The sequence below is a fragment of the Lissotriton helveticus genome, chromosome 1_1, assembly GCF_964261635.1.
Source record: "Lissotriton helveticus chromosome 1_1, aLisHel1.1, whole genome shotgun sequence".
In the NCBI taxonomy this organism is placed as follows: Eukaryota; Metazoa; Chordata; class Amphibia; order Caudata; family Salamandridae; genus Lissotriton; species Lissotriton helveticus.
Genome location: NC_136057.1, coordinates 312731197 through 312755021, shown reverse-complemented (window position 1 = coordinate 312755021; position 23825 = coordinate 312731197). Strand labels below are relative to the sequence as shown.

General features: G+C 46.5%; 1 protein-coding gene across 1 annotated transcript in view; it reads left to right on the top strand.

Moving 5' to 3' along the window:
• Nucleotides 1-232: 232 nt before the first annotated feature.
• FAM180A (family with sequence similarity 180 member A) overlaps nt 233-23825 on the top strand; it is a 131218-nt gene continuing 107625 nt past the window's right edge. The window contains exon 1 of the mRNA XM_078671770.1: nt 233-474. Within this exon, the coding sequence (XP_078527896.1) occupies nt 399-474 (76 nt within the window). The 5' untranslated portion in view covers nt 233-398. The remainder of the gene's footprint in view (nt 475-23825) is intronic.

Sequence of the window (23825 nt, the reverse complement as noted above, 5' to 3'; positions counted from 1 at the left end):
CGGGTCGCAATAATGTTTGAAATGCTTTTGATGCGTGCCTCTCTGGGCTGTGTGCCGCCGGTGCCGTGTGTTTCTCTTTAAATGCTTGGTGATATACAGGACACTGGCCTGCTGCCCCCGCCGCCCTACAGAAGCCGAGGGGAGGAATGTGCAGCCCGCTCCAGCCGTCCCAGCTGCCAGCCCTCTCACGTGCCCTGTGATCGCCTCCAGATGTGGCGCGAAAGGAGGCAGCGCGCGCACGCAGCTGCGCGAGGGACTCGCAGCCGCTGGACCAGAGAGGGAGCTGCCGAGCTGAGGAGCGCGAGCGCCACTGGCTGCACCTGACTGGGGAGGAGAGGAGCCGGGTACCGGGCGCGTGGGACCACGGGCGAGGGATCGAGGCGCTGCATCCAGGCAGGATGCGCCTTCAAGCCGTGCTTCTCCTCGCCTTTTATTACGGCGTTGAGGCAGATGTCGGCAGCAAGTGGACAAGAGGTGAGAATAAAGGCTTGGTATACTGGGCATCTCGGTGGGTTTAGTGCATGCGGCCAAAGTCGTGTAAAACTTAAGGAGCAAGCCAAGTGCAGTTTTCTTGGCAGGTGTTTTTTGATTATCATATTTAATATGCTGCTCGTAATCCGTACTACATTTTTTCATCGACAGTTTGTTTACATTTTTTGTCGTTCTATACATTGTTTCAAATAAGGAGATTAAACATCTTTCAGGTATTCAGAGTTCAGGTCTAGCTGTTCCACGGCAGAGCCATCGTCCAAGCACCACCTCCTCTTTACGTGCCCTGCTCCTTAGCTGGAGTGACCGGTTCCAGTGGGCGCCAGTCTTTCCTGTAGAGCAGCACCAATTGGTGTATTTATTTAATTATTTATACATACGTTTTTATATAGCGCTTACTTTACCCTGAGGTGTCAGAGCGCTTTACACTAGAGCGAACTCATTTACAAAAAGGAATTAGGAGTAAAATGGTAGTGGGAGACACTACTATATCTACAACAGTTACTCGTGGTGAAAGTTACAGAGTAACAAGTCACATATTCACTCAAGAGTACACATTAAGAAAGGGTGGAGCGATTAAGGTTACACAAATGCATATTACATATTTACAAAATTGAGACGGAGGGTCGTAGTAACTCTCGCCAATGTCATATAACAATCTGGGTCATGGCCTGGGATGAGGGGGCGTGTGCCTGGTGGGCAGCTTGGCGAGGAGAGTTACAGATAGAAGTGTCTTTGGAGGAGAAGAGTTTTAAGGTCTGTTTTAAAGATCCAGAAAGAGGCGGTGGTCCCAAGGATTGGAGGTAGCGAGTTCCAAATTCTAGTCGCATTACCTGAGCAGGATTGCGCCATAAATCTTTCCCTTTTGAAAGTTGGAGGTGCGAGCAGTAGATTTTTAGCATTGGGTGAAGGTCTGGAGCCGCCTGAGATTTTGAGTTTGTTGGCCAGGTAGCAGGGGTGGAAGTGTGTATGTCTTTATGGGTGATGCAAGCAGTCGTATGTATTGGCATAGCTTGAATGGGGAAGCCAGCCAAGAAAAATCAGCATGTCCATTCTATGCCAGGGGGTTAGCTTCCATCGGTGCAGCAGGTACAGTGGCACCCTGGCCCAGACGCCTCAGAGCCCCCCTCAACCCTGATTATTACTGCATTTGACAATTCACAGGGATCCACGGAGGCAGCAGTAGGGCCCATGGCAGCAGTGACGATGCCGTTGTTCAATGCTTGGCCTCCGAGTGCAGGGATCGCCTATAAAGCCACATCTTTCTAATTCTGCCCTTGGCCTCTCTCTGCGCTTATGGGAGGTTTCAAGCTTCATGGTGATTCAAGCCTTGTACCTCTCTCAGGAAAACAGAGACAGGGATTCTTGCTCATTCATTTCTTGGCCCCTCATTTCAGATGTGACCCAGGAATAGCACAGGAGTCCGTTCTCAGTACCTCTTCAGCACTAGGACCCTCATTCTGAAGGGACCGCCACCAGGGGGTAACAAGACAGCTCATACTCAATGCCCATTCAATCATTTGCTCCTTCTGAATGGAGTGTCTGCAGACGGCTAGAGAGGAACTCGGGCTGACGTGACGTTTCTCCATGCCCATTCAGTCTGTGACATCTTTCCACACTCGTTCCTAGATGGAAGTTTAAAATCCATGCATTTATTTTACATATATTCATGTACTTGTTTAGTTGTGTATTTTAATTGATTTATTATATGTATGATCCTTTGTAAAGACATCAATCATATCCGTAAGCAAAAAGGGACTTTAACCTCCATGTCCCTTCTTCCCTTGGCCGCTGACTCCCTGGAAAGAATAACTTCCAAAGACACGAACAATGTCCAAATCGTTGCCCATTTAAATATTGGCATCTTTACTCAAACCAATCATCTGGGGATAAGGAGGGATTTGGGAACCTTGGTCTATTCTAGCTTTTAGCCACTTTGTGAAGTGGATGGGAAAAGTGGCCCAAACACTCTATCCATTCAAGAACTGGGTTCTCACTGAAAAAATCGTGAAATTATTTTCACCTCGTGCCCATTCTATTCTCGGCCTCTCTCTCTCTGGACATCATCATCAGAGAAGCAAAGAGGCCAGAACCCATACTCCTTCAGTTCTTGCCTGCTCTCTAAGTGGGGTCAGGGAGGGGAAGCAGACTCCAGTACGGTTCAGTTGTGCATGTGAAAACCCTGAATGAATCCACCACACAAAATAAGTTACTCATTTTTTATTTTTTTGCCGGAATGTCACCTGGATGGTTAGAGTCTGGGCAGGGGTAGATCTATGAATAGTGCACCAGATGTAGTGGAGCCTGGACCAGAGGTGTAAGGGGCCCACTTCACCTAAAATAGGAGCTCTGTTCATTAATAAACCATGAGCTGGAGGGCCCGATGTTTTTCTTTGCCTCAGGGCCGATTGAACCCTTGCTGCACCATTCAGTCTGGAGGGTTTTAGGTAAACCAGTAACCCAATTCTTGGAAAGACATGGAGGGAAGGGGAGCCTTTTTCACTGATGGGGGGCTCATATCTTCTGTGACCACATCTGGGGCAGGTAAGAGACAGTGACTGCTTATTGAAAATGCTGCTACATCTGCAGCAAGTTGTCAGTCACTGAGTCCATTACAGAGATAGTAACTGACCAGGCACCTGTCAGGGTTTACCCAGATGATTGGCCATGAGAGAAAATAGTCCCACCGAAGAGATGTATGCATGTAGTTTATTTGAATGTACAGTTGGGTCCCAAACGGGTGGTGTCTCTGTGCAACACACACAGGTACTCTGGTTTGTGCAACACACAGGTCCTTGCAGGTGACATTGGGGACTTTTTGAAGGCGTTTGCAGGTGTTCTCAAGAAGAATTCATGTGAAAAACGCAAAACATGTACAGGACAAGAGAATGAAGTTATCACATGTAAGGCTCACACATGAACTGCAGGCACCCGAGTGGGTAGGAATGCAGAATATGCATATGCATTCATAGAGGCATTGGAATACAACTGTCCATGAGCAAGGCTCACCCTAAATGAAATTCATTTTGATGCTACAGTAGGTAGATCCCAGCCCTGTGTGTCTTTCAGACCGAATCACAGGTTTGTTAGGATTGGATATGCACATATTTTCATGTTTGTACCTCTGACGCATGTATCCGTGGTTGGCAGGCCTCCCTCCTCCTGGTGGGCTGGCGAAGAGTATATGATCCATGGAGGTCTTCTAGTTCTCCAGCTACAGAGCTCTGTTAGATAGATTGATTTCCTGGGAGGTGGTGCATGAGGTGAGTAACTGCAGTGCTGTCTGCTCTGTACTCGATAGGTGCATTTATCTGACAAGTCAGGCTGCAGAAATATTTGTACAAAATGAGCGAATGAGAAGGGAGCACAGGGACTTGGATCTAGCTCAGCGTGCCAAGGGGAATGGAAGTGAACTCCAGAGCGTTTCAGCCTTTACAGAGAAGACACCGCCTCCGACAGAGGCATTCTTAAATGTAGGCTCAGGAATATTGACCAAGCCCAAAGAGATGAACCGGGTCTCCTAGAGTTCAAGACTCACCATTGATAGCTACACCAGAGCAGCCAGTAATTGCTCACGGAAAATGCGTGAGGTGTTCCATTCCAGCACAACTAAGCAACACAGCCGAGAAACGAGCAACGGCACAAGTTTAGAACTAGTTTAACAAGCAAGGCAGAGTGCATGATACGCCCGGGTGGATAAAAGCAAAACTATAGCTTTCTCAAAGAAACCTCGTTGCAAAAAACGCCTCTCCCTCTGTAAATTTAAGAGATCTGTTTTCCCTTAAAGGATTTCGCCGTTTCCCATGCTACGGAGGTGCACGTTTGATGCCCATCTGAAAATTGATTTTGTCATTTAATAGGCCATTTTAATAGCGTCAGAATGTGTCCAGCGTAGTTTTTACCAAACACAGATGAGAATCATATTTCAAACTCGGCGGTGTTCCTGTGAAGTTCTGGCGGCTTCAAGGAGAGCGGTGCACGTCAAATCGAGGCAAGGGGAGGGCGCGAGATGGTCTGTCACGCGCTACACCGTGAAAGGCCCTACCTGTTGGTGATATTAATACTAACAGGGCCACAGTAAAGAAATATAGGCTAGAAATGGGCTGCACAACAGAGTAGGTAGGGAATAGCGAGGACAAAAGACCTAAAGGTCACAGAAGATCGAAGAAATATCGAAAGTTAAGTTTACATACATTTTTTTGTACCTAAATCCACATATACTTACCTTGGTGATACACATATCTTCATGGTACATAAATGTGGAGTTAAGAATAGTAAATCTTTATCTCCCTCCTTGCATTTACATATTCAGGGGGTTCTTTACATGCCCCTTGCGCTGCCGATAGGTCACTTTTTCCCATATTAAAGCCCCTCAATATGTTGTCCCTCGATATTCAGGGCGCAGTCAGGGCCGGACCATTCGCGGGGGGCACCGGGCTTCCCCCCAGTGGGCCGCCACGGTTGGGGACCGGTTTTGGCACCCTGGGGGCTAATTTTGTTACAGGGCTGTTTTTGCATCCTAGCTGCAATATCGTCCGCTGTAACGAAATCGGCCGCAACCGGCCGTGGCAACAGCTGGCCGCACCCCCAGCTTATCAGAGGGCCGGCTGAGCACTTTGCCGGGGCCTGTTATAGTACCCAGTGCGGCCCTGGGTGCAGTGCTGTGACCTTTTGATATTTTACCCTCCATATTCTCCACTACAATCCTGCACTAGACTACAAAAATTGTAAATTTAGAGGGTTCTCTCTTCAAGCTGTCCCTGTAGTACTGCAATAAGATACTGCAGGCATGCATCCATCGAGCAGGTAGCTGAGGTAGCTTTTATACCTCTTTTATCAATTTGGTGTATCTACAAGTGCCACTGACCAGGCATCTATCCCTAACGGGGTGAAGGATGTTACTCGTTTTCCCCTAAGGGGTTGATGGATGTTACTCAATCAGTGACAGATCAGAGAAGTTCTACTGGTGCACCCATTCCCAGCAGAGGCCTTGGTCTCTGCTGGGAAATTTGTCTTTATTGCTGAGGACTATTGTTTCTGACGGGGGATTGTATCTTGAAGGAACCAAGAGACTTGTGGTTTTGTGATGTTATTGATAGAGGTATTACTTGAGGGGGTGGAGAACCCACCTAAAATAATTATACCATTCCTAGGCAAAGTGAGCCATAAAACTCAACAAATGAACCAGCAGCCGCCTCTGCAGGTAAGAATGGTGGGGCGGTGGGGCCGGGTGGGGTGGAGATTTTGTCAGACGACAATGAGGGAACATTATATAGTTATTACATTTTCCCTCATGGTCATCTGTCATATCCCTCCTTCAGGCCGCTCCTGAAATAAACCTGTGCTTCACTGTCTGGTGGCTTGGCACAAAGCAGTCAAGCATAACTTACAAGCAAGGCCTTGGAGGCTGCTCGTGAAGCATGTTAGAACACTTATCAAGGTGCATTATATCCTACTGTGGATTGTGATTACGGAATAGAGGTACCATCTTCCCTCTTTCCGGTATGCGTCCGTATACGAAAAATTCCCTTTATTTTGTTGGACAGGATGAATGGATTTTTATATTTGTTATCGTCCGGATTGGGGACTTTAGCTACTGAGTCCCTTTATTTGTACATAAAAGCCCTGAAGAAGTTCTCTTGGCTTGTTTGCCATTTTAGAACGAAACGCGTTGGCTGCTGTTTGAAGTGAGATATCATTTGGATTTCTCGAATAAAGAATTGAAAAGAAAACATCAAGAGACTTATATATCTCTTTTTTTTCGGTGCACTGCTCTATAAAAAATAACTTTGGAGTCTGTAAACACTGCCACTAAAGGGCAACAGGTGCTGAGAAGTGTGCACGTTTTATTTCTTAATAGGATTTCAGTATATGTTATGAGGTGCTTGGTTACAAGTCCGTTGCCTAGGTCTCTCTTGTGTAATTTATAAGTTACAAGCAGTTTATAAAGTATTTATGCAGTACTAAAACAGTAGTAAAGTCGAAATGCAAAACAATAAAAATCCCAAAACAAATAAATGACTCAAAATGACAGAAATCCAGGAAGAGTAATAGTAGTTATGTATTTTTAAAGATGTGAGTAAAAATAGCACCAAGAAGCACAAAATGGCAAAAATAGTCAATGGTCATGGTAGAACAGGACCTAGACACAATCTGATGCTGACTGCGAGGGAGCGCAGATCAGATACACCAACCAGGTTTGTCCTGGTCGGAGATTTTACCTTCTCACTTTAGTCCTTTAAGTCCCTGTCCACCACAGAAGTACATTTCTACAGACCACCAGGATCTCCGGGAAGGCACTTAAAGAATCACAGGGTGGCAGAGAGAGGTCACATCGGTACCCGGTCCTGATCTTCTGGGCCGCTGCAGGAAAAGGCCTCCTACAGCTTGTTGTGTTCCTAGAGCTATAGCAGGAGATCCATTTCATTACCCCTGGAGTCCACTTGTTTCTCCTTGGTGTAAGAAAAATAGCAGGTTCACACTTCAACGCACTTCTCAGCTCACAGAAAGCAGGTCCAGTGCTCTCCTATTCCTCTAAAGGTCCAGAAGTTATTTGGAAAGAGGCCTCTGGGCTCAACTTTTATGCACATTTACAGCCTGTGAATGGGGGACAAAACTTTGTCACCCTCCTAACCTGGTGCTGGTCAGTTCCACCTCTCCTCTGGGTTTGGTTCCAGCCTAACAAATGCAGGGAAGCCTGTTGTGAGGTTCTTCTGTGTGTGCCAGGGCAGCCCCCTTTCAAATGTATTCAGGGCAGGGGTCCAGCTCTTCCCTAGCCATCCTGTCATCCTCCCCCCACCCAGAAGCCCTGTCCACGGATGTATGACGTTACAACGCATGCTTTTACATCGCATGCCTTTACAACGCGGTTTTTACATCGCATACCATTACAACGCATAGCGCTTTTGGGTGTTGGATAGTGAATAGTTTCATTTACTATTCCAACTCCAGTCCCCGTGGACACTAGGGAAGGTTATTGGATAGTAAATTAACCTATTCCCTATCCTAGAGCACCCCCAGCGCAATGCGTTGTAATAGTTTGTGTTGTAATTACCGCGTTGTAATGGTAGTGCGTTGTAAAAGTTTCGTTGTAAGTGATGTTTCCCCCACCACTGTCTGGGAACAATACACATCTCACTACAATAGAGCCATTAACACTCGGGTGTCACTGAACACTGGCAGAATAGCACATTTGGATTAGGCAGGAAAACAACATCTTTCTAAAAGTGCTATTTTCAAAATGGTAATTTCAATTCCGACTTGACAATTAGATTGTGATTTAAATTAGTATTAATTTGAGTTATCGAATCATTGTTATAGCTATTCCCAGCCTGAAATTATGCATTATTAGTTGTTTTCGATGAGTCAGCCTACTACAGTACAAAACCATTTTAGTATATTTTTCACTGCCAGGATATGTATAGCGCAAGTATACATCTCCTACTTTTTAAATACCATGCACCATTCCCTGTGGGCATTTTGAGACAACCTTATGGGTGACTTATAAGTATTAAAAAGGAAGTTTAGGCCTGACAAAAGGTTTATTTTGCAGTTTAAAACTTCACACACAAGCTGAAAGGGATGGCCTCATGTTTTACAGTGTGCTTCTCTAGTGGGTGGTATAATAAGTGCTAAAGTCCACTAGTAGTATTAAATTTACAAGTCTTGGGTGCATGTGGAACCATACACTAGGGACTTATAAGTAAAGGAAATGTGCCAATTAGGTAAGTTCCAATTTAACTATGTTTAAATAGATAAGAAATCCAGAATTTGTAAAGAACGGCAAATCGCTCATGAGGGTTTCAAGAGACTGAATTGTAGGCACATGGAGATTAAGTGATTTGCCCAGAATCACAGACTGTTGACGCCGACTCTAAGACTCGAACCTGGTTCCCAGCGGCTCCAAAGACAGCAGCTCAGGCCATCACGCCACATCCTCTCCCTTTGGACATGCATATGAACTGAATATCCGCACATGCAGGCAAGCTGTAATACGCTGGCTGGATGGTTCCTCCATAGTTCTGGCCTGCCAGGGAGTAAAATTCCTGGCAGAGGTAAGAAAACGCTTAAGGCAAGCCGATCAGGAGGAAAATAGAGAAGAATGATTAACCAGGCTTGGGCCCTATGGTGTCAACCGCGTAACATATGGACTGAATGTGAAACAGATTAAGAGTTTACTTAGTAAGCAGGATCATAGAAGCTGGCCTAGATCTAAATTTAAATTATTGTATTTATAACATTTTATAAGCTGGCTAAACACATGCACCTAAGTTACAAAAACAATGGGTCACATTTAACGTTGTTTGGTATTAATCGTGATTGTAAAGCTATTTCTATTTTATTATTTATTGGGATAATTGTAACGATTTTAATTAATCATACAATAACAATTTTTGACATGCCTTTACCTATGGTTGGCAGTGGTAAAGTATGCAGAGTCCCAGGGCCAGAAAATGTGAGTTCAACAAAAGGAAGGCAACATTTGCGGTGACCTTATAGAAAGAGCAAATCTCCAGCATACAATCGCATCTTTTGATTGTTTATTAGACTCATATATATTCCTTTGTGTATATGTATATGTTTTGATGCACCCCTGGTAAATCACAAGAATTAGCTAGCTTATACTTGCACATGTCTCCCGCATACGTAGAACTAGATCCGGTGATCGTGCCTTCTCTAACCTTGCATCCAAGGCCTGGAACGACCTGACTCTGCACACCAGCGCTGCCTGCTCAGTTCTTGAATTTTGTAAGAAACTGAAGACATGGCTCTTTGACTAGCCTCAGTCCAGGCCTGGCCGATGTTACACCTTCTCTGAGTGCAAAGATACCCTTACGCCATGCTCTCTACAAATACACATAACATTTAAGTGCTGAAACTAGTATATATGCTAAATATAGGTCATAATTGGCACAAATTGAGCTATATGTGTGATGTATACTTTAATTAGGTCATATTTGTGTGAGCTAGGTAATAAAGAAGTCACTAGACACACAAAGCAATTTTACTTCAAGTAAGAAAAAACGTATGTGTGGGAGGGGACAACTTCAACACCTTTGGGATCCAGAATGGGACCCCAGATCGGAAGCAGCGACAGCAGCCTTTTGTCTCACACTCTATGGCACCAATAAGGTGTAGGAGTTAGATAAAAAAGATCCTCTTTCAAAGATTGTTTCATTGCCGATAGACGGACAGGATACCTATGCGTGGATAAAAAAACTAGGGAGTGTCAGTCAAACACTGCTCACAGGCTGGGGACATACATGTGTGTCCTAGTACTGCTAACAGGATTGCCACTGATCATTGTATACTAATTCATGGTTTGTATGGAAGGTATTATTTATTAGTGTGCACCTCTACTCCTCGTGATTTAATTAGGTCTGCCCAGGAACAGTGGTGGCTAGCTGCAATTAACGCAGGTGGGGTGACAGGCACACTGATGGCCACTAATAAAAATCAGCAGTGCCCTTAGACCCAAAGCCCTGAATCATGGTCAGTTTTAAACCATGATCGAGAGCTCTGGAGTTGAGACTAAAGGCACTGCAATTTTCTCACAGTGCCTGTCAGTGAATTTAAGCCACTTCATATTAAAAAAAAATAAAAAGATTTACTTAGCTTTTGCCCTGTGTTGGGTCCTCCTCTTCATCTCTGCAGCAGAGAATCCCAGAGCTCCATCAAGCAACTCCTCTCTACCAATCCAGAGGCTTCTCTCAGCAGCATGACAAAAGCACCATGATTGGCTGGAGTGTGCTGGTGCTCTGTGCTTGCTCTCCACCCAGCTGTCTGAGACAGCATGTGTTGGAGTGTTTAAAATGTGCATGTCTGGCTGGTCATTCAAGGCAGCCGGCCAAAGTGACATGCGCATTTTAAACCTGGACGGCACACTGTTCCTCCCTGCTGCTGACATGTCCTCGGACCCGGCTGCTGCCAGGACGAAAAATAAAATGGGAATACATATGTTTTGTCACGATTTCATTTTTCATGTTTCCTGCTCTCCAGTGGAGGGACGACACTCATCTGCTCTCATTTTGGCACCGCCGCTGCAGGAATACCTGAAAGCTGGCTTCCTGGTGATCTCTATGGGGCACAGAATGCAGGGTGAATAGTCAAACAGGAACTCATGCACGGAAAAGGAGAAAAATACTTGGTGAGGCAGACTCCTGCCTTCTATTAATCCCTGTAGGTGAACAATCCCCGAAATCAGGTGAGAAAGGCTCCTTTTTATAGCAGGCCCTCTGGGCGATGCAGAGGTGCCTCAGGAGCTGAATGAAATCAGATTTCCAAGAAGCATAGCTATTATAGGGGGTGTGGCCATACATCATGGCCGGCTAGTCGCACATCTGCAGAGCTCCTGCCCCTTAAGTTAAAATCCTTCATTAATCCTGGCGGAACCGTGGATTACCCCAACCAAAACAGTGTCGGAATCTCACCTGATTTTACTAATTAAGAAACTGGGGGCCGTTAGTGATCGGAAGCGGTGGAAACGTCATCTGCAAAAAATCCTGGAATGCAGCGACCTGCCTGACTTCAAAATGGCCTGGTCGTCACCTGGAGATCTGCAGAGCTTGAGGGGACCGCACCTGCGGGATTCTAGCGGTCGGGCCTTGGCTGAGGGCCCGCTGGTGACTGTGCCCCGCTAATTTCATCGTTGGCTTGGCAGAAGTCTAGTAGAAGGCGTGACGCTGACAGAGCCCAGCTGGCCTTTATGCGACCTACAGCCCGGGAAGCACACTCTATGTGTGGCCCGGAGGTACTGGGGGTATGACTCTCCTAACCCATCGATACGGATAGCCAGAGAGAAAGACACTTCTCACAAACGCATTATGGGTAGGATACTCAGGGGTCTACAAAGGATTATAAACTTCTGGAATACACTAAAACTGTCCCTGATGGGGAAAATGGTGTTAATAAAATTGGTGGTACTGCCCAGATGCCTTTTCACCATGCAAGGGTCCTTCTATGAAATCCCACAAAGAGTATTCAAAGAGCTAGATGTACTTCTCACGTAATTATTGTGGAATGGGAAACGCTGTAGTGTTAGCTTGGAGGTGATGAAACGCGAATGGGACAAGGGGGATTTGGATATCCCAGACTTAGAGCTATATTATCTAGCATTGCAATTACAGCACGCTATAGCTTGGCTAGATATGGACCCCTCCTGGGAGCGGTCTCTACTCGCTGGCACCTACAATGGACAACAGCTGGGAGCACTTCTCTGGACAAATGGGACGAAACAAGGAGGTATCCTCAACTGATTGGGCTAATAGCTAGAATATGGGATAGGATGACTAAAAGACTTTTTAAGGGGGGCCCTATGCACCAGAGGCAGATATTTGGACCATGCCGTAATTTGCTCAAATGGAACGAGCAATGTCAACAAAAAAATGGAAGGAGGGGGGTTGCCTGATGATGTCAGATCTGTACCCTGAGAATAGGTTTATCACCTATCAAGAGGCGCTAGACACGTTTGAACTGGGGCAGGGCAATTCCTGCAATATGCCAAGATAGCAGCTACGGCCCAACAACTCAGCCGGCAATCCCAGAAGCCCCGGAGCACACATGTACATTGGTCACCATGATTGCAATGACGGGCGTCCGGAAACTTAACACTCATTTGTACAGGGCACTGAGAGCTGGTAAAAAGATTAGGCCCCTGATGGTAGAGGAGAAAGGGCAAGAAGTCAGTCCACACGTGATAATGACAAGAGAATAGGAAAGAATCCATAAAAGCTTCCGCCAAGTGTCAGTATGTGGTAGATTCAAACAAATACAATACAATATAGTTCACATGACCTACCTTTCACCCAGGCGGCTACATGCCATAAACTCATCTAGATACCCAAAATTCCTCCGTTGCCAACATACACAGGCAAACTTCGTACATATGGGATAGAATTGCCACATAATACAAACTTACTGGGCTGACTTCGTGGAGCAACTGAAAAGAGTAACGGGTGGAAGCTAGCCTTGGAGATAAGGACCTGTCTCCTCGGTCTGGTCCCCCAAAATCCCAAACATAAAATGAGAAGACGATTCCTGATTCTGGGGCTTGCGATAGCTAAGAGGAGAATAGCAATCCACTAGTTGACTCCTCAAGGGCCACAGATGGATACATAGAGAAAAGATTTAAAAGAATGGGCGTTGGCTGAGGAAGAACTTATGAGGAAAACTAGAAAAGATGATAAGCTCCCAGTGGTATTGATGGTGTGGGTGCCGATGGTACAAGAGATAGAAGAGCCTGCCCCGCACTCTCCGCGCGAATCGCAGGACGGGGAACATCACAGTAGGATTGCTACACATAGTCAGAAAGCAGGAGGAGGGGACGCCCAAAGACCAATTCAGAGATAGATTGTGGATATTGATCTGGCAGGAACCGGTAAGAAGGTGTGAGGGGGAAAGCTGGATGGGTTGATAAGTTGATAGTCAATATATTTAAGCTTTAGAACTAAATCTCCGGATGGAGAACTTGTAACAGAAGTAACTTATTTTTGTATTGCGATAATGAAGCTGCAGTGTTACCTGTGTGATACATGCCTGTATATGAGTATTGACTATGTTTTTTAAAACAATAAAGATACTTAAAAAAAAGCATAGCTATTGTAGTGTGGTGTGGTTGTGTTGTGATTCTAGCATCTATTGGAGACTACTGGTCTTACGGCTGTGTTTAGAAGAAGCTGAAAGTGATGCAGGTCATTTGTGGATATTCCCAACAACAGATTTAAAATAATTGAGCTTGTTGGCTTCTGTGTAAGCGAGGCATTAAGAATAAGAGGACTGGACACAGACCATAGCAAAGGTCTTCAAAGCAGCTTTCCTAGCAGGGATCGCCGGCGCCGTAAAGGAACGGCCTCCCCCTGGTGCGAGCAGCGCTAAGCCAGGGGCCTGCGGGGGACTATCAGACAAGCTGCGGGACACGGCAGTGAGGCGGCGAGAAGAGGTGAGGCTCATGGCACCAGCGTTTTCCAGGACGCTCTGCCCCCAGCCAGGGACATCTTAAGGATTTTGGGGGCCCTGGGCCAAACATATTTTGGGGGCCCCTGTTCAGAACAGCTTTGAATTTAGGATCCAATTTGAGCCCCTTTTCCCACGTAGTTTCCATTTCCTCAGCTGTGTTAGCGATCCAGTTTGCATCATAGGCATTAGCCTATATATTCCCGAGGTAAATTGACGCGCGCAGCTGACAGCTGTAAGATTTAGTGTTTCCTGCCCTGCTACTAGGTTTTAAATACTTTTCAAATTGTATATGTATGGATGAATTACTCTGGGCTTTTTAACAATTTCTCCTACCTACGTGCACTTGCACATTACTTGATTCTGCTTGCCTATAGCTCCTTAGCTGCTTCAATTCACATCTCGCTTTTCCTCCAGTCCTGGTCCGCCATGGCGGATACGCTGATTGGGGCTACTATCGGGCTACTCACTTCCGGCCACGCAGTTTCCGCTTCCTCAGCTGCGCTAGCGATCCAGTTTGCATCATAGGCATTAGCCTATATATTTCTGATGCAAATGGACGTGCACAGCGGGCGTGCCGATGGCGCACCAAAGGTAAGCCCTTCTGCATAAGGAGGCGTCCGGAGCCGGCCATGCTGCCCAGTTCCCCTCCGGTGAGTTTCTTCCACTATATTACAATAGGGAAAAACTGCTTAGCCTTAGGCGGCTACCATTATGCCAGTGTACAGCGGCTGATCCAAGCTTCGAGGTAGATTTTCGATGCAATAAGTGCAACTGGTCTCTCCTCCAGCCCAGGAATCTCGCACTCAAGATTCTCCCATGCAACAATAAGTGTAAAAACAATAAGAAAACAGAGGAATTAAAGTCCACCCTTTTAAATTGTCACTCTATGCAAAAGCATAAACTTCACATTTATTTAGATGAACAGCCTGATTTTGTATTTCTCACTGAGACCTGGCTGTCTGAAGCCTCCAACCCTACTATCACCTCGTCCAACCCTACGGGTTGTAAAATCCTTAGGAGGGACCGACCGAGTGGGAAGTGGGGGCGATGTCGCCTTAATTTACAATAAAAACTAGACTGCTCTCCCATTCCGATGGAAAACATCAAGGGCGGAGAGTCCTTAGATTTCCGCTGTACCTTATCCCCCAATCATAGCATAGCTGGTTTTCTGATTTACAGACCTCCCAGTGCAATTCTAAATGTTATTACTATGCTTAATACAGTCACCACCTCCCTGGCCTTAAAATACAACTGCCTTATTCTGGGAGATTTCAATATACATATGGATAATGGAAAAGACCCTCAAACAATTTCCTTGTTGGAGACGCTGCAGGCCTGCAACATGTTTTAATCTATTTCTTCCGCCACCCATGAGAAGGGCCATACCCTAGACCAAATCTTCCACAACTTTGACATATCAGAACCCTACCTCTTCCCATTATCTGGTCTGACCACCTCCTATTAAAATTAATCATTCCCAACTCTGCCACAGCCCCTAGGGCTAACGCAGGGCAGAGGGTCCCTAATTTCAGGACATTCCATAATTTATTCATCCCGATGTTAGCAGACACCCTCAGTAAATCCTCTCCGGAGCTGTCTTGCTGCCTCTCAATGGATTCATGTCTTCGAACCAACAGTGATGCAATGGTACTGGTTGTTTCCCGCTTCTCAAAAAGTTTGGCCCCACCAGCGCCATGGTTTAACGATTCCCTTAGATCTAGCAAAAGAAATTGTAGAAAAATGGAACCAAAATGGTGTGAATCCCATCCACCTGAGGACAAGAAGGTGTATAAAGACAACCTAAAAACTCATTACATTCATGTGAGGCAGCCAAGAAAAACTTCCTCCAAACCAAGAAAATGCCCAAAATAAGAGTAAGGAAATCTTTGGCATAGTTAAATCCTTTCCAGCCCCAAAAGCCGGCACAAAGGAAGGGACATGCACGGAAGAATGGTCTAAGCAAATAGCTCAATTCTTCCACAAAAAGATCTCTGTGATTCAACAAGCTTTCACTAACATCTCAGAGGAATAACTGATCGTCTACCTAGGTTCCAATAGCATATTCCACCTCTTGGATCCTCCATCTTTACTAGCTTTCCCTGAGTTTCAGCTTGAAGAGTCACTGACCATTCTCCAAAGCATTAAGTCTGGCTCTTCTACCGACCCATGTCCAACGAATATCCTGAACCTATTAGCTCCCACCACAAACCTCACGGTAAACCAGCTCTTTAATGTGTCCCTCTCCTCAGGCAACATGCTGAAATTATGGAAGAATGCTAAGATTCTTCCACTGATAAAAAAGGCAAAGCCAAACCGATGGACCCTGCCAACTACAGGGCAATCTCCCTTCTTCAGTCCCTCTCCAAAGTATTAGAGCATGTAAACAAGGCCCTCCAAAAACACATTGAAGATGGGAAGCTCCTTCATGAGTTGCAATCCAGTTTTAGGGCTAACTACAGTACGGAGTCCGCTCTGCTGGAAGTGACTGAATTTCTCAAGGGTAAGCTGAACCAGGGAGGTAAGGCTGTTCTGATACTGCTCAATCTGTCGGTGGCCTTCGATACGGTCCCACATGAGAGGCTTCTGGAGAGACTTGCTAACATCGGGCTGGGGGGGACTGCCTTAACATGGATGTCATCCTTCTTGGCAAATAGATCTCAGGACATCTGGCTCCCCCCTTTCTCCTGCCCGGTTCCGGCCATGAATGTTTGTGTCCCTCAGGGCTCCATTCTCAGTCCTACCCTTTTTAATATATATATATCCCCCTTGCAGGCCCTAAAATGGCTAGCGTCCTATCTATCCGGAAGACAACAGATGGTGACGCTGGCACCTTTCACCTCTAGCAAGTCTCCGGTGCAATATGGGGTACCGCAGGGCTCTGCGATCAGCCCTGTTCTGTTTAACATCTACCTCCAGCCTCTGTTCCCCATAATGAAATCCTTTGGTATTGACCTGATCAATTATGCTGATGACACCCAGCTGGTGTTCTCCCTTGAAGGGAAACAGGCAATATCGATGGATACATTCCAGGACTGTATGCGGCAGACAGCTGGATGGCTTAGGGATAACTCCCTACAATTTAATGGAGGGAAGACAGAGGTGGTATACTGCCCCTCGGCCAGATTGTCCCAACAGTTACCTTGGGAGTTTAGGCTCACACCGGAGGAGGAACCTCTGACCCCAGCCAAAACGGTTCGTAACCTGGGAGTTTTGTTGGATAGCAACCTTCAAATGGAATCGCAGGCCAACAAAACTGTGGGGGTATGCCTCTCTTTGATGCGTACATTGCGCCAGATCCTTCCACTACTCCCCAAAGATACGCGCGCCCTTGTAGTGAGGAATATATTGCTGAGCAGACTGGACTACTGCAACTCCCTGTATCTGGGAGCACCGCAATACATCTTTCAGGGGTTGCAGAGAGTCCAGTCCATGGCGACAAAGATGGTGCTGAACAGAGAACGTAGGTCATCTACTATGATGACGTTAAGAGACCTTCACTGGCTGCCCATTAAGGAAAGGGTACACTTCAAATCCCTTTGTATTGTATTTAGAGCGGTGCATAACCAAGGCCCTATCCCTCTACAAGAGAAATTTAGCTGGTATAACCCAAAAAGGCAACTCCGATCCTCTAGCACTGGCCTACTGGTGACAACCAGATTCAGGCGCTCCAGGATGGGGGGGGGGGCCTTCAGTGTGGCAGCCGCCCAATTATGGAATGGGTTGCCGCAGCACATTAGACAAGCTAATTCCCTGATTGAGTTCAGGAAGGGCCTGAAAACCTGGCTCTTCCCCAAGTCGGACCTTTAAGACTTCCCCTTCTGCTTCTTTGGTCTCTGTGCCGGTCTATCTTTCAAGTCTGAGCGCTAGGATACCTGTAGGGTGACAGCGTGCACTATACAAAAGCTCAATACAATATAATACAATACAATTTTGATAGAGGAAGAGGGCGCCAAAATTGTTTCCTATGATGATAACCCTCAGCTGATTTTTACGTGTGAAAAAGGAACCGATTTTGACGGGGCAATGATTAGGTCTTGCCTCACAAAGGTTTTTAACTGGCTTATGATCAGTCGGCTAAAGTGCAATCCTGACAAAACTGAAGTTGTTTTCTTTGGTAATCCAGACACACCTGACTGGAGCTCTTGGTGGCGGAAAAAGAGAAAGTAAAAAACTTAGGAATTGTCATAGACAAGACACTCTCCATGCGCTTTCAAATCCAAAATCTAACTGGCGCTTGCTTTGGCATACTCTGGATGCTAAAAGAATTCCTGCCACTGGTTGTATGTCAATACAACGCGGGGTTTACACCGCACTATCATTACAACGTTACCACGACTTGCGTTGTAGGGTGCTGGACTTAGGAATAGTAAGATTTACTATTCCAACACCAGCCTACGTACAGTAGGGAAGGTGTTGGAATAGTAAATCTACTATTCCTTAGCCTAGAGCGCTTTCCAGCGCAAGTCGTGGTAACGACTTGCGTTGTAAAACCATCATTTTAATGGTAGTGCGGTGTGAACACCGCGTCGTAATGGATGTTCCCCCTCCCACTATTACCGCTTGAGAGCAGAAAGATCGTGGTGCAGGTTCTGGTGACATCAAAGCTTGACTATGTCAACAGCTTGTACCTCAGTCTTCCCAATTCCCTTATTCAGTGCCAACAAGTGGTACAAAACGCGGCAGCCAGAGCCATCCTGGGACCTAAACCCAGATCTAGTATAACCCCTATTCTTAAGTCTCTACACTAGCTCCGCATAAAAGAACGGATCGACTTCAAAGCGATGACCATCTTCTTTAAAGCTTTTCCTGGCTTAGGAGCTGGCTACCTAAATAAGCGCATTAATCGCTACAAAACATCTAGACCCCTAAGATCTTCCAAGGTCAACCTGGCCATCGCGCCTACAATATGCCATGCCCCCACTGGAGGTAGATCCCTCGGCTTTCAAGGTGCATGAGTCTCTAAGACTAACCACAGACTTACTCTCTTTCAGGAAAAACTTAAAAACCTGGCTTTTTAATAACTGATTTGTCTTTTACGCACGTTTTCCTCCCACTGACACGCGCCAGGACACCCTAGTTTGTGTTGCCGCGCGCTCTATTAAATACAATATTTCATTTCATTAGGGCCCTGACAGTGCAAAGGAACACTTATTCAAATTTAAGGGCCTTATTTATGAGGTCTTGCTTCACTTTTATGCCGTTGGTGCGTCACTTTTTGTGACGCACCAGCAGCGTAAAAAATTTGCCATGTTGCATCCTATTTAGAAAGTGACGCATCTAGGCAAATGGGTCACTTTGTAAACCACTGCACCACATTATACCTGCGCCAGGTAAAATATATGTAGGGTTGGTGTTGCCCCACAAAAAGCCTCATAGAAGTGGTGCATCTATCAATGAGAACTCAGTGCGCCCCTTCTAGGACGCCATTGCGTCAATATCTTACACCTGCCTCACGGCAGGCGTAAGACTGATGCAGGCCCTTTCACATAGGATTTGCCCCATGTGCTGGAGTTGCGTCTATTTTCAGACACACCCCAGCAATGCATCACTTTTGCGCCGACAGACACATAAGAAATACTGACGTATCTGTAACTCCTTGCGACATGATGCGTCATACAGTAAATATGACACATCCATCATGTCACAAGGAGGGTGCACTAAGAAGTGACGCATCCCTAATTTCACACAGCGATGCATCACTTCTCATAAATAAGGTCCTAAAAGTGTTTACATCTCATATTCAGAGATGGTTATGTGTGTTTTCAATATTGTAACACAGCGGCAGCTCACCAATATTACTGAAAATAATCTCTGTGATGCCCTCCCATTTCTTATATGTTAGGCCTTGTTTTGATCTAAAAGAATCTTTTTATATGTAAATTGCATTAATCATAAACTCAGCGGGGCAGATTTACAAGCACGCAGCACTTTGCGTTGAAGGGGCGTTCCATGGGTGTTTCTATGGGTGTTCCCACGCAACACCCATGGAAAAAGACACATCTTCAGATATACGAGAAATCGTAAATCTAGAGATGCGTCTGAATGCTATGCTACCCTAGAGATGGCGTAGCGAGGTGAAATGAGGGAACATTTTTTCATTACTCCTCGTTTTTCCCTCTTTTAATGCGTACTGCATTGTACAGCATGCATTGAAAGAGGAAAATACTGTAGTGATTGTTTTTGTGAAGTGAGGTGCCCCTTCCTGCACAAAAACAATCTCCCCACGACGCAGGCATCCTTGCACCATGGTGCAAGGGTGCCTGCGCCGGCGCATGGCTGCAGTTTGTGCACCAGCGCAGGGGGAAGCACAGAGATGCAACATATTCTTGTAAATATGTTGCATCCTGTGCTTCGGAAGTGCCACAGCGTGGCGCAGCCAATGGTCTTGCAGTGCCACGCTGAGGCACTTCCTTGTATATCTGCCCCAACATTTCTATGCAAAATGGCTGACTAGACTCTCGCACATCAAATACATCAAAAATAAGTTAAAGGAAAACTGTATTTAAAACGATCTGTTTAAGCAATAGTCAGGGTCAATAGGGCAAAACTCTGGAGAACGGAGCTCACTCTGTCAGGGGGCCCCCTGAAAGGCTGGGGCCCTGGGCCAGAGCCCACTTTGCCCATGCATTAAAACGTCTCTGCCCCCAGCGCTGCCTCTGCCTCTTGTGTACGGCCGCATTTGGACATAATCCCCCCGCCTACGAGCAAATGCGGAAGGGAGGCGAGGGAGCGTCTGAGCGGACGGCGGGCAGCTACCACAGCTACCACAGCCTGTGTATCACGGATATCCGCAAGTTGACTGGGTACGAGTTGATTCTCACCCCACTTGTTCAAAACAACCCCCCACTGGCGCTTGGAGCTTGGACTTCTGGCCATTTCATTGAATCCTCCAACCTATTGAACTTTCGGACTTGATGAGTGTTGCTGCCTGTGGCCAGCAGAGTGCAGCAGAGAGCCAATAAAACCCAGTGAAAATAGTAACAGAGTCAGTAGCCGAACAAAAAGCCATCAGTAAACAAGCATTTACAATGCAACGGTTTCGCCTTTGCAAACGTTAGAGCTATTGGTATTGTAAATGACAAAATTTTTATTATGTGTTGGTTTTGAAAACAGATAAATAAATGGCATTGTCATTTACAATGTCAATAGCTTAATCTCTCGCAAATGCCACACACACACACCCACAGAGCCCCCCACAGAGAGCCCCCCCACAAAAACAGAGCCCCCACAAACACACCCACACAGAGCCCCCCAAAAAAACACAGAACCCCCCACACACCCTCACAGAGCCCCCCACAAACACCCACACAGAGCCCCCACACACTGCGAGCCCCCCACACACTGCGAGCCCCCACACACACACTGCGAGCCCCCACACACACACTGCGAGCCCCCCCACACACTGCGAGTACCCTACCTTTTTTAGTCTCCTGTTTAATCCTAGGAGACAGACTCTTCAACACTCGTAACTGTTCCAAGCATGTGATATATTGAGAAAACACATTTATGTGTGTCAAACAGTCTATCTCACCACTGACCAAACCTCAACATTTTCAATCACTAACGTTGAGGGAATGCAGGGCAGGAATGAGACAATATCCTTAGCTGCTCAGTCACCAAAAAATAGTCTTACAGTAAATTCCAACGTACACACCTTTATGAACCAGAAAATATCTTCTCAAACAGCAAGCTGCCCTCAAAACTCCCTGTGACACTTTGGATTCATCAACAATTCTTTAATGACTGCACCATCCTCACTCGATGTTCTGGGTTACAGAGAAAATCTTTTAGAGACCACACTCATCGCCATTTCGTATGAGATTATCAATTTGGAAAATGTGTTTCGAACTCCGTTCTTGTAAACTAGTGAGGAGAGGATCGATCATGTACACCTTAAAACTTCGGCAACATCACAAAACACAATACTGTATTATTCGAAGTACCTATTCAAAGTGCTTTTACAACAAATACATCTGACAACACCGTCGTTAGAAAAAAGCACATAGCGAGCAAAGTAAGGCCAACTAGAAACAAGTGTGGGACTGCGCTGGTCCTCTGAAGTCAGAGAAGAGGAAACTAGGTGTAATGCATTCATCTATATTACCGCACAACCTGCAGTAAGCTATTTACATTTATGAACCCAGGAAGGAGTCGCCGCCGCTTCTGCACACTTTACCAGGTGTTCAAATGGCGGCTCTCGATTGAGCATGAAGGTAACTGTCCAGCGAGCCAAATGGCGCGCATCCACAGAGAGGCAACGGAGTCCGGTTTTTCCCAATTTCCCGGGCTCATATATACTAGCTACATTTTCTGTTACCACAACGCTGTTGTTTATTTTAAACAAAGACCGTTTTTTATGTTTACAGATCTAATGATCAGGCAGTAAAAAGACCATCAAAAAAGATTTCTTTCACGCTTTTGTATCGCTAAAATAGCATGACGGAAAGAGACGTTAAAATATTTAACTTATTAACGGCTTTGTCAAAGCCACGCTGGTGCGGACAGTGCTGGGCATTTGCTTTCATATTACTATTGTTGTTGCTCGAAGTACACGTTTTTATGAACTCTTTGGTGTAAAGCGCTGTTTTCACTCTTCAAGGTCTAGCAGCGCTATATCAAAACCTCTAAAATAAATATAATTTGTTTTGCTGTTATTTCTCACTTTCCTCGCACGCACACAGTGGTTCCTTCCTCTGCCTTTTAAGAGCTTTGGTAAGGGGTTGTGCTAACATTAAAAGTAAATCGCGGGTGCAGCAATTATACCAAAAGTAACGGCACCAACTGCGGAGTATAAATGAAATGACCTCAGTCAAAAACTGGGGGTTTCATATGTTCTTGCAGCTGGACACCGCACTTGCCACATATGTTCTCTCCCTAGCCCCCTTCGGCTACGGAAAGTGAGCCAGCATGAAGGAAACCGGAGCTCAGGCAGAACCCCCTGACTCAAACACAAGACATGCTGCGGTGTCACCACCACACCCTACCTCAAACCTTCTCAAAAGTCCCTGGCAGTGAAACAAACCCCCCGAGGTAATTCAGTCCCCTCCCCCAAATCCGTACCGACAGCTATTGAACAGTATCTGTATCCTGGAACAAAAGAAAACCTGTTTTCATACCCCGTCTCCGGCCAGCCTGTCAAACCCTGAACAAAAGGGCCAACACCGCTGCCATCACTGCACGCCAGCCCCGGGGGTCTGCACGCCAGCCCCGGGGTCTGCACGCCAGCCCCGGGGGTCTGCACGCCAGCCCCGGGGGTCTGCACGCCAGCCCCGGGGGTCTGCACGCCAGCCCCGGGGGTGGGGGAAGCATTCTCTGGGTAAAATGAAGGGGACTGGAAGGATCCAGGGGCAGCCTGCAGCCGGAGCTCCCGCGTAAAATGGCTCCCGGGCAGGCGGGATTGGGGGTGGCCCCTCACACCTGGGATCCCGAGATGAAGACTGCCCTGTCCGCCTGCGTCCTTCCAGGACCTCGTTAAACAGAGAGACCAGAATCCAAAAAGGCAGACATGGTAGAGGCTGTAAACAGTCGCCCTGGATGTTTCTATTAACGTAGGGGAAAACGAAAGGAGCGTGGAACATGTCGGGCAACTCTCTCACGAGTAAGACGCTCAAAAACTATTAAAAACAGAAATCCCCCCCCCCCCGCTTTCACAGTCATCGCACTGAAACTTTAGCAACTGTTTACAGCCTCTACCAGTTCCGCCGGCCTCCGGGGGGTCCTCTTTAGAAGTATTTGCTTCAGCCCTGTACCTTTGTGACCGGATGGAAGGAATAGGCGCAGTTGCTGCGAGTGGGACAGCCAGTTTACTGCATGTCTTGCTCACGCAGCCCTCGCGCGCCAGTAGGCTCTCTGATTGGTTGAGAGGTCCACTAATCAGAAAGCTTATTTGGTTTTTGCAACCAATCAGAGCAGACAGCGTGAGCAAGACACTCCGTGCCTTTTGTCTGTAAGCCGAGTCCTTTAGACTAGGGGGCGTGTTTGAAGAATGTAGAAAGAAACGAAAACAAGGAAGGCATGACGAGAAAGGGGCGGGACTTAAAAAAACACACAGAAACGCCCCCGAATCGCGTCAAGGCGGGCACTGAACTCAGTGACGCTCCTCTCCTCCAATGGCTGGCCAGCATTTACGAGGCCAGCCAATGGAGAAGAGGGGCGTGTTCAGGCCCCCTACTAACAACAAAAGATTTCGGCTCCGCCCACCCACTGCTTACGCAGTGGGGCGGTAGCCGAAACCTAAAAACGAAAGTCTTGGCAGACCAGGCTACTGATTATAGCTACAGCTGCAGCAGGCCCTCACGGGTGGGAGGTTCCCGCACTGGCTGTACTACTGGCAGCATCCTAAACGCATTTTAATCGTGTCAACAAGCATTTTATGAACTTCA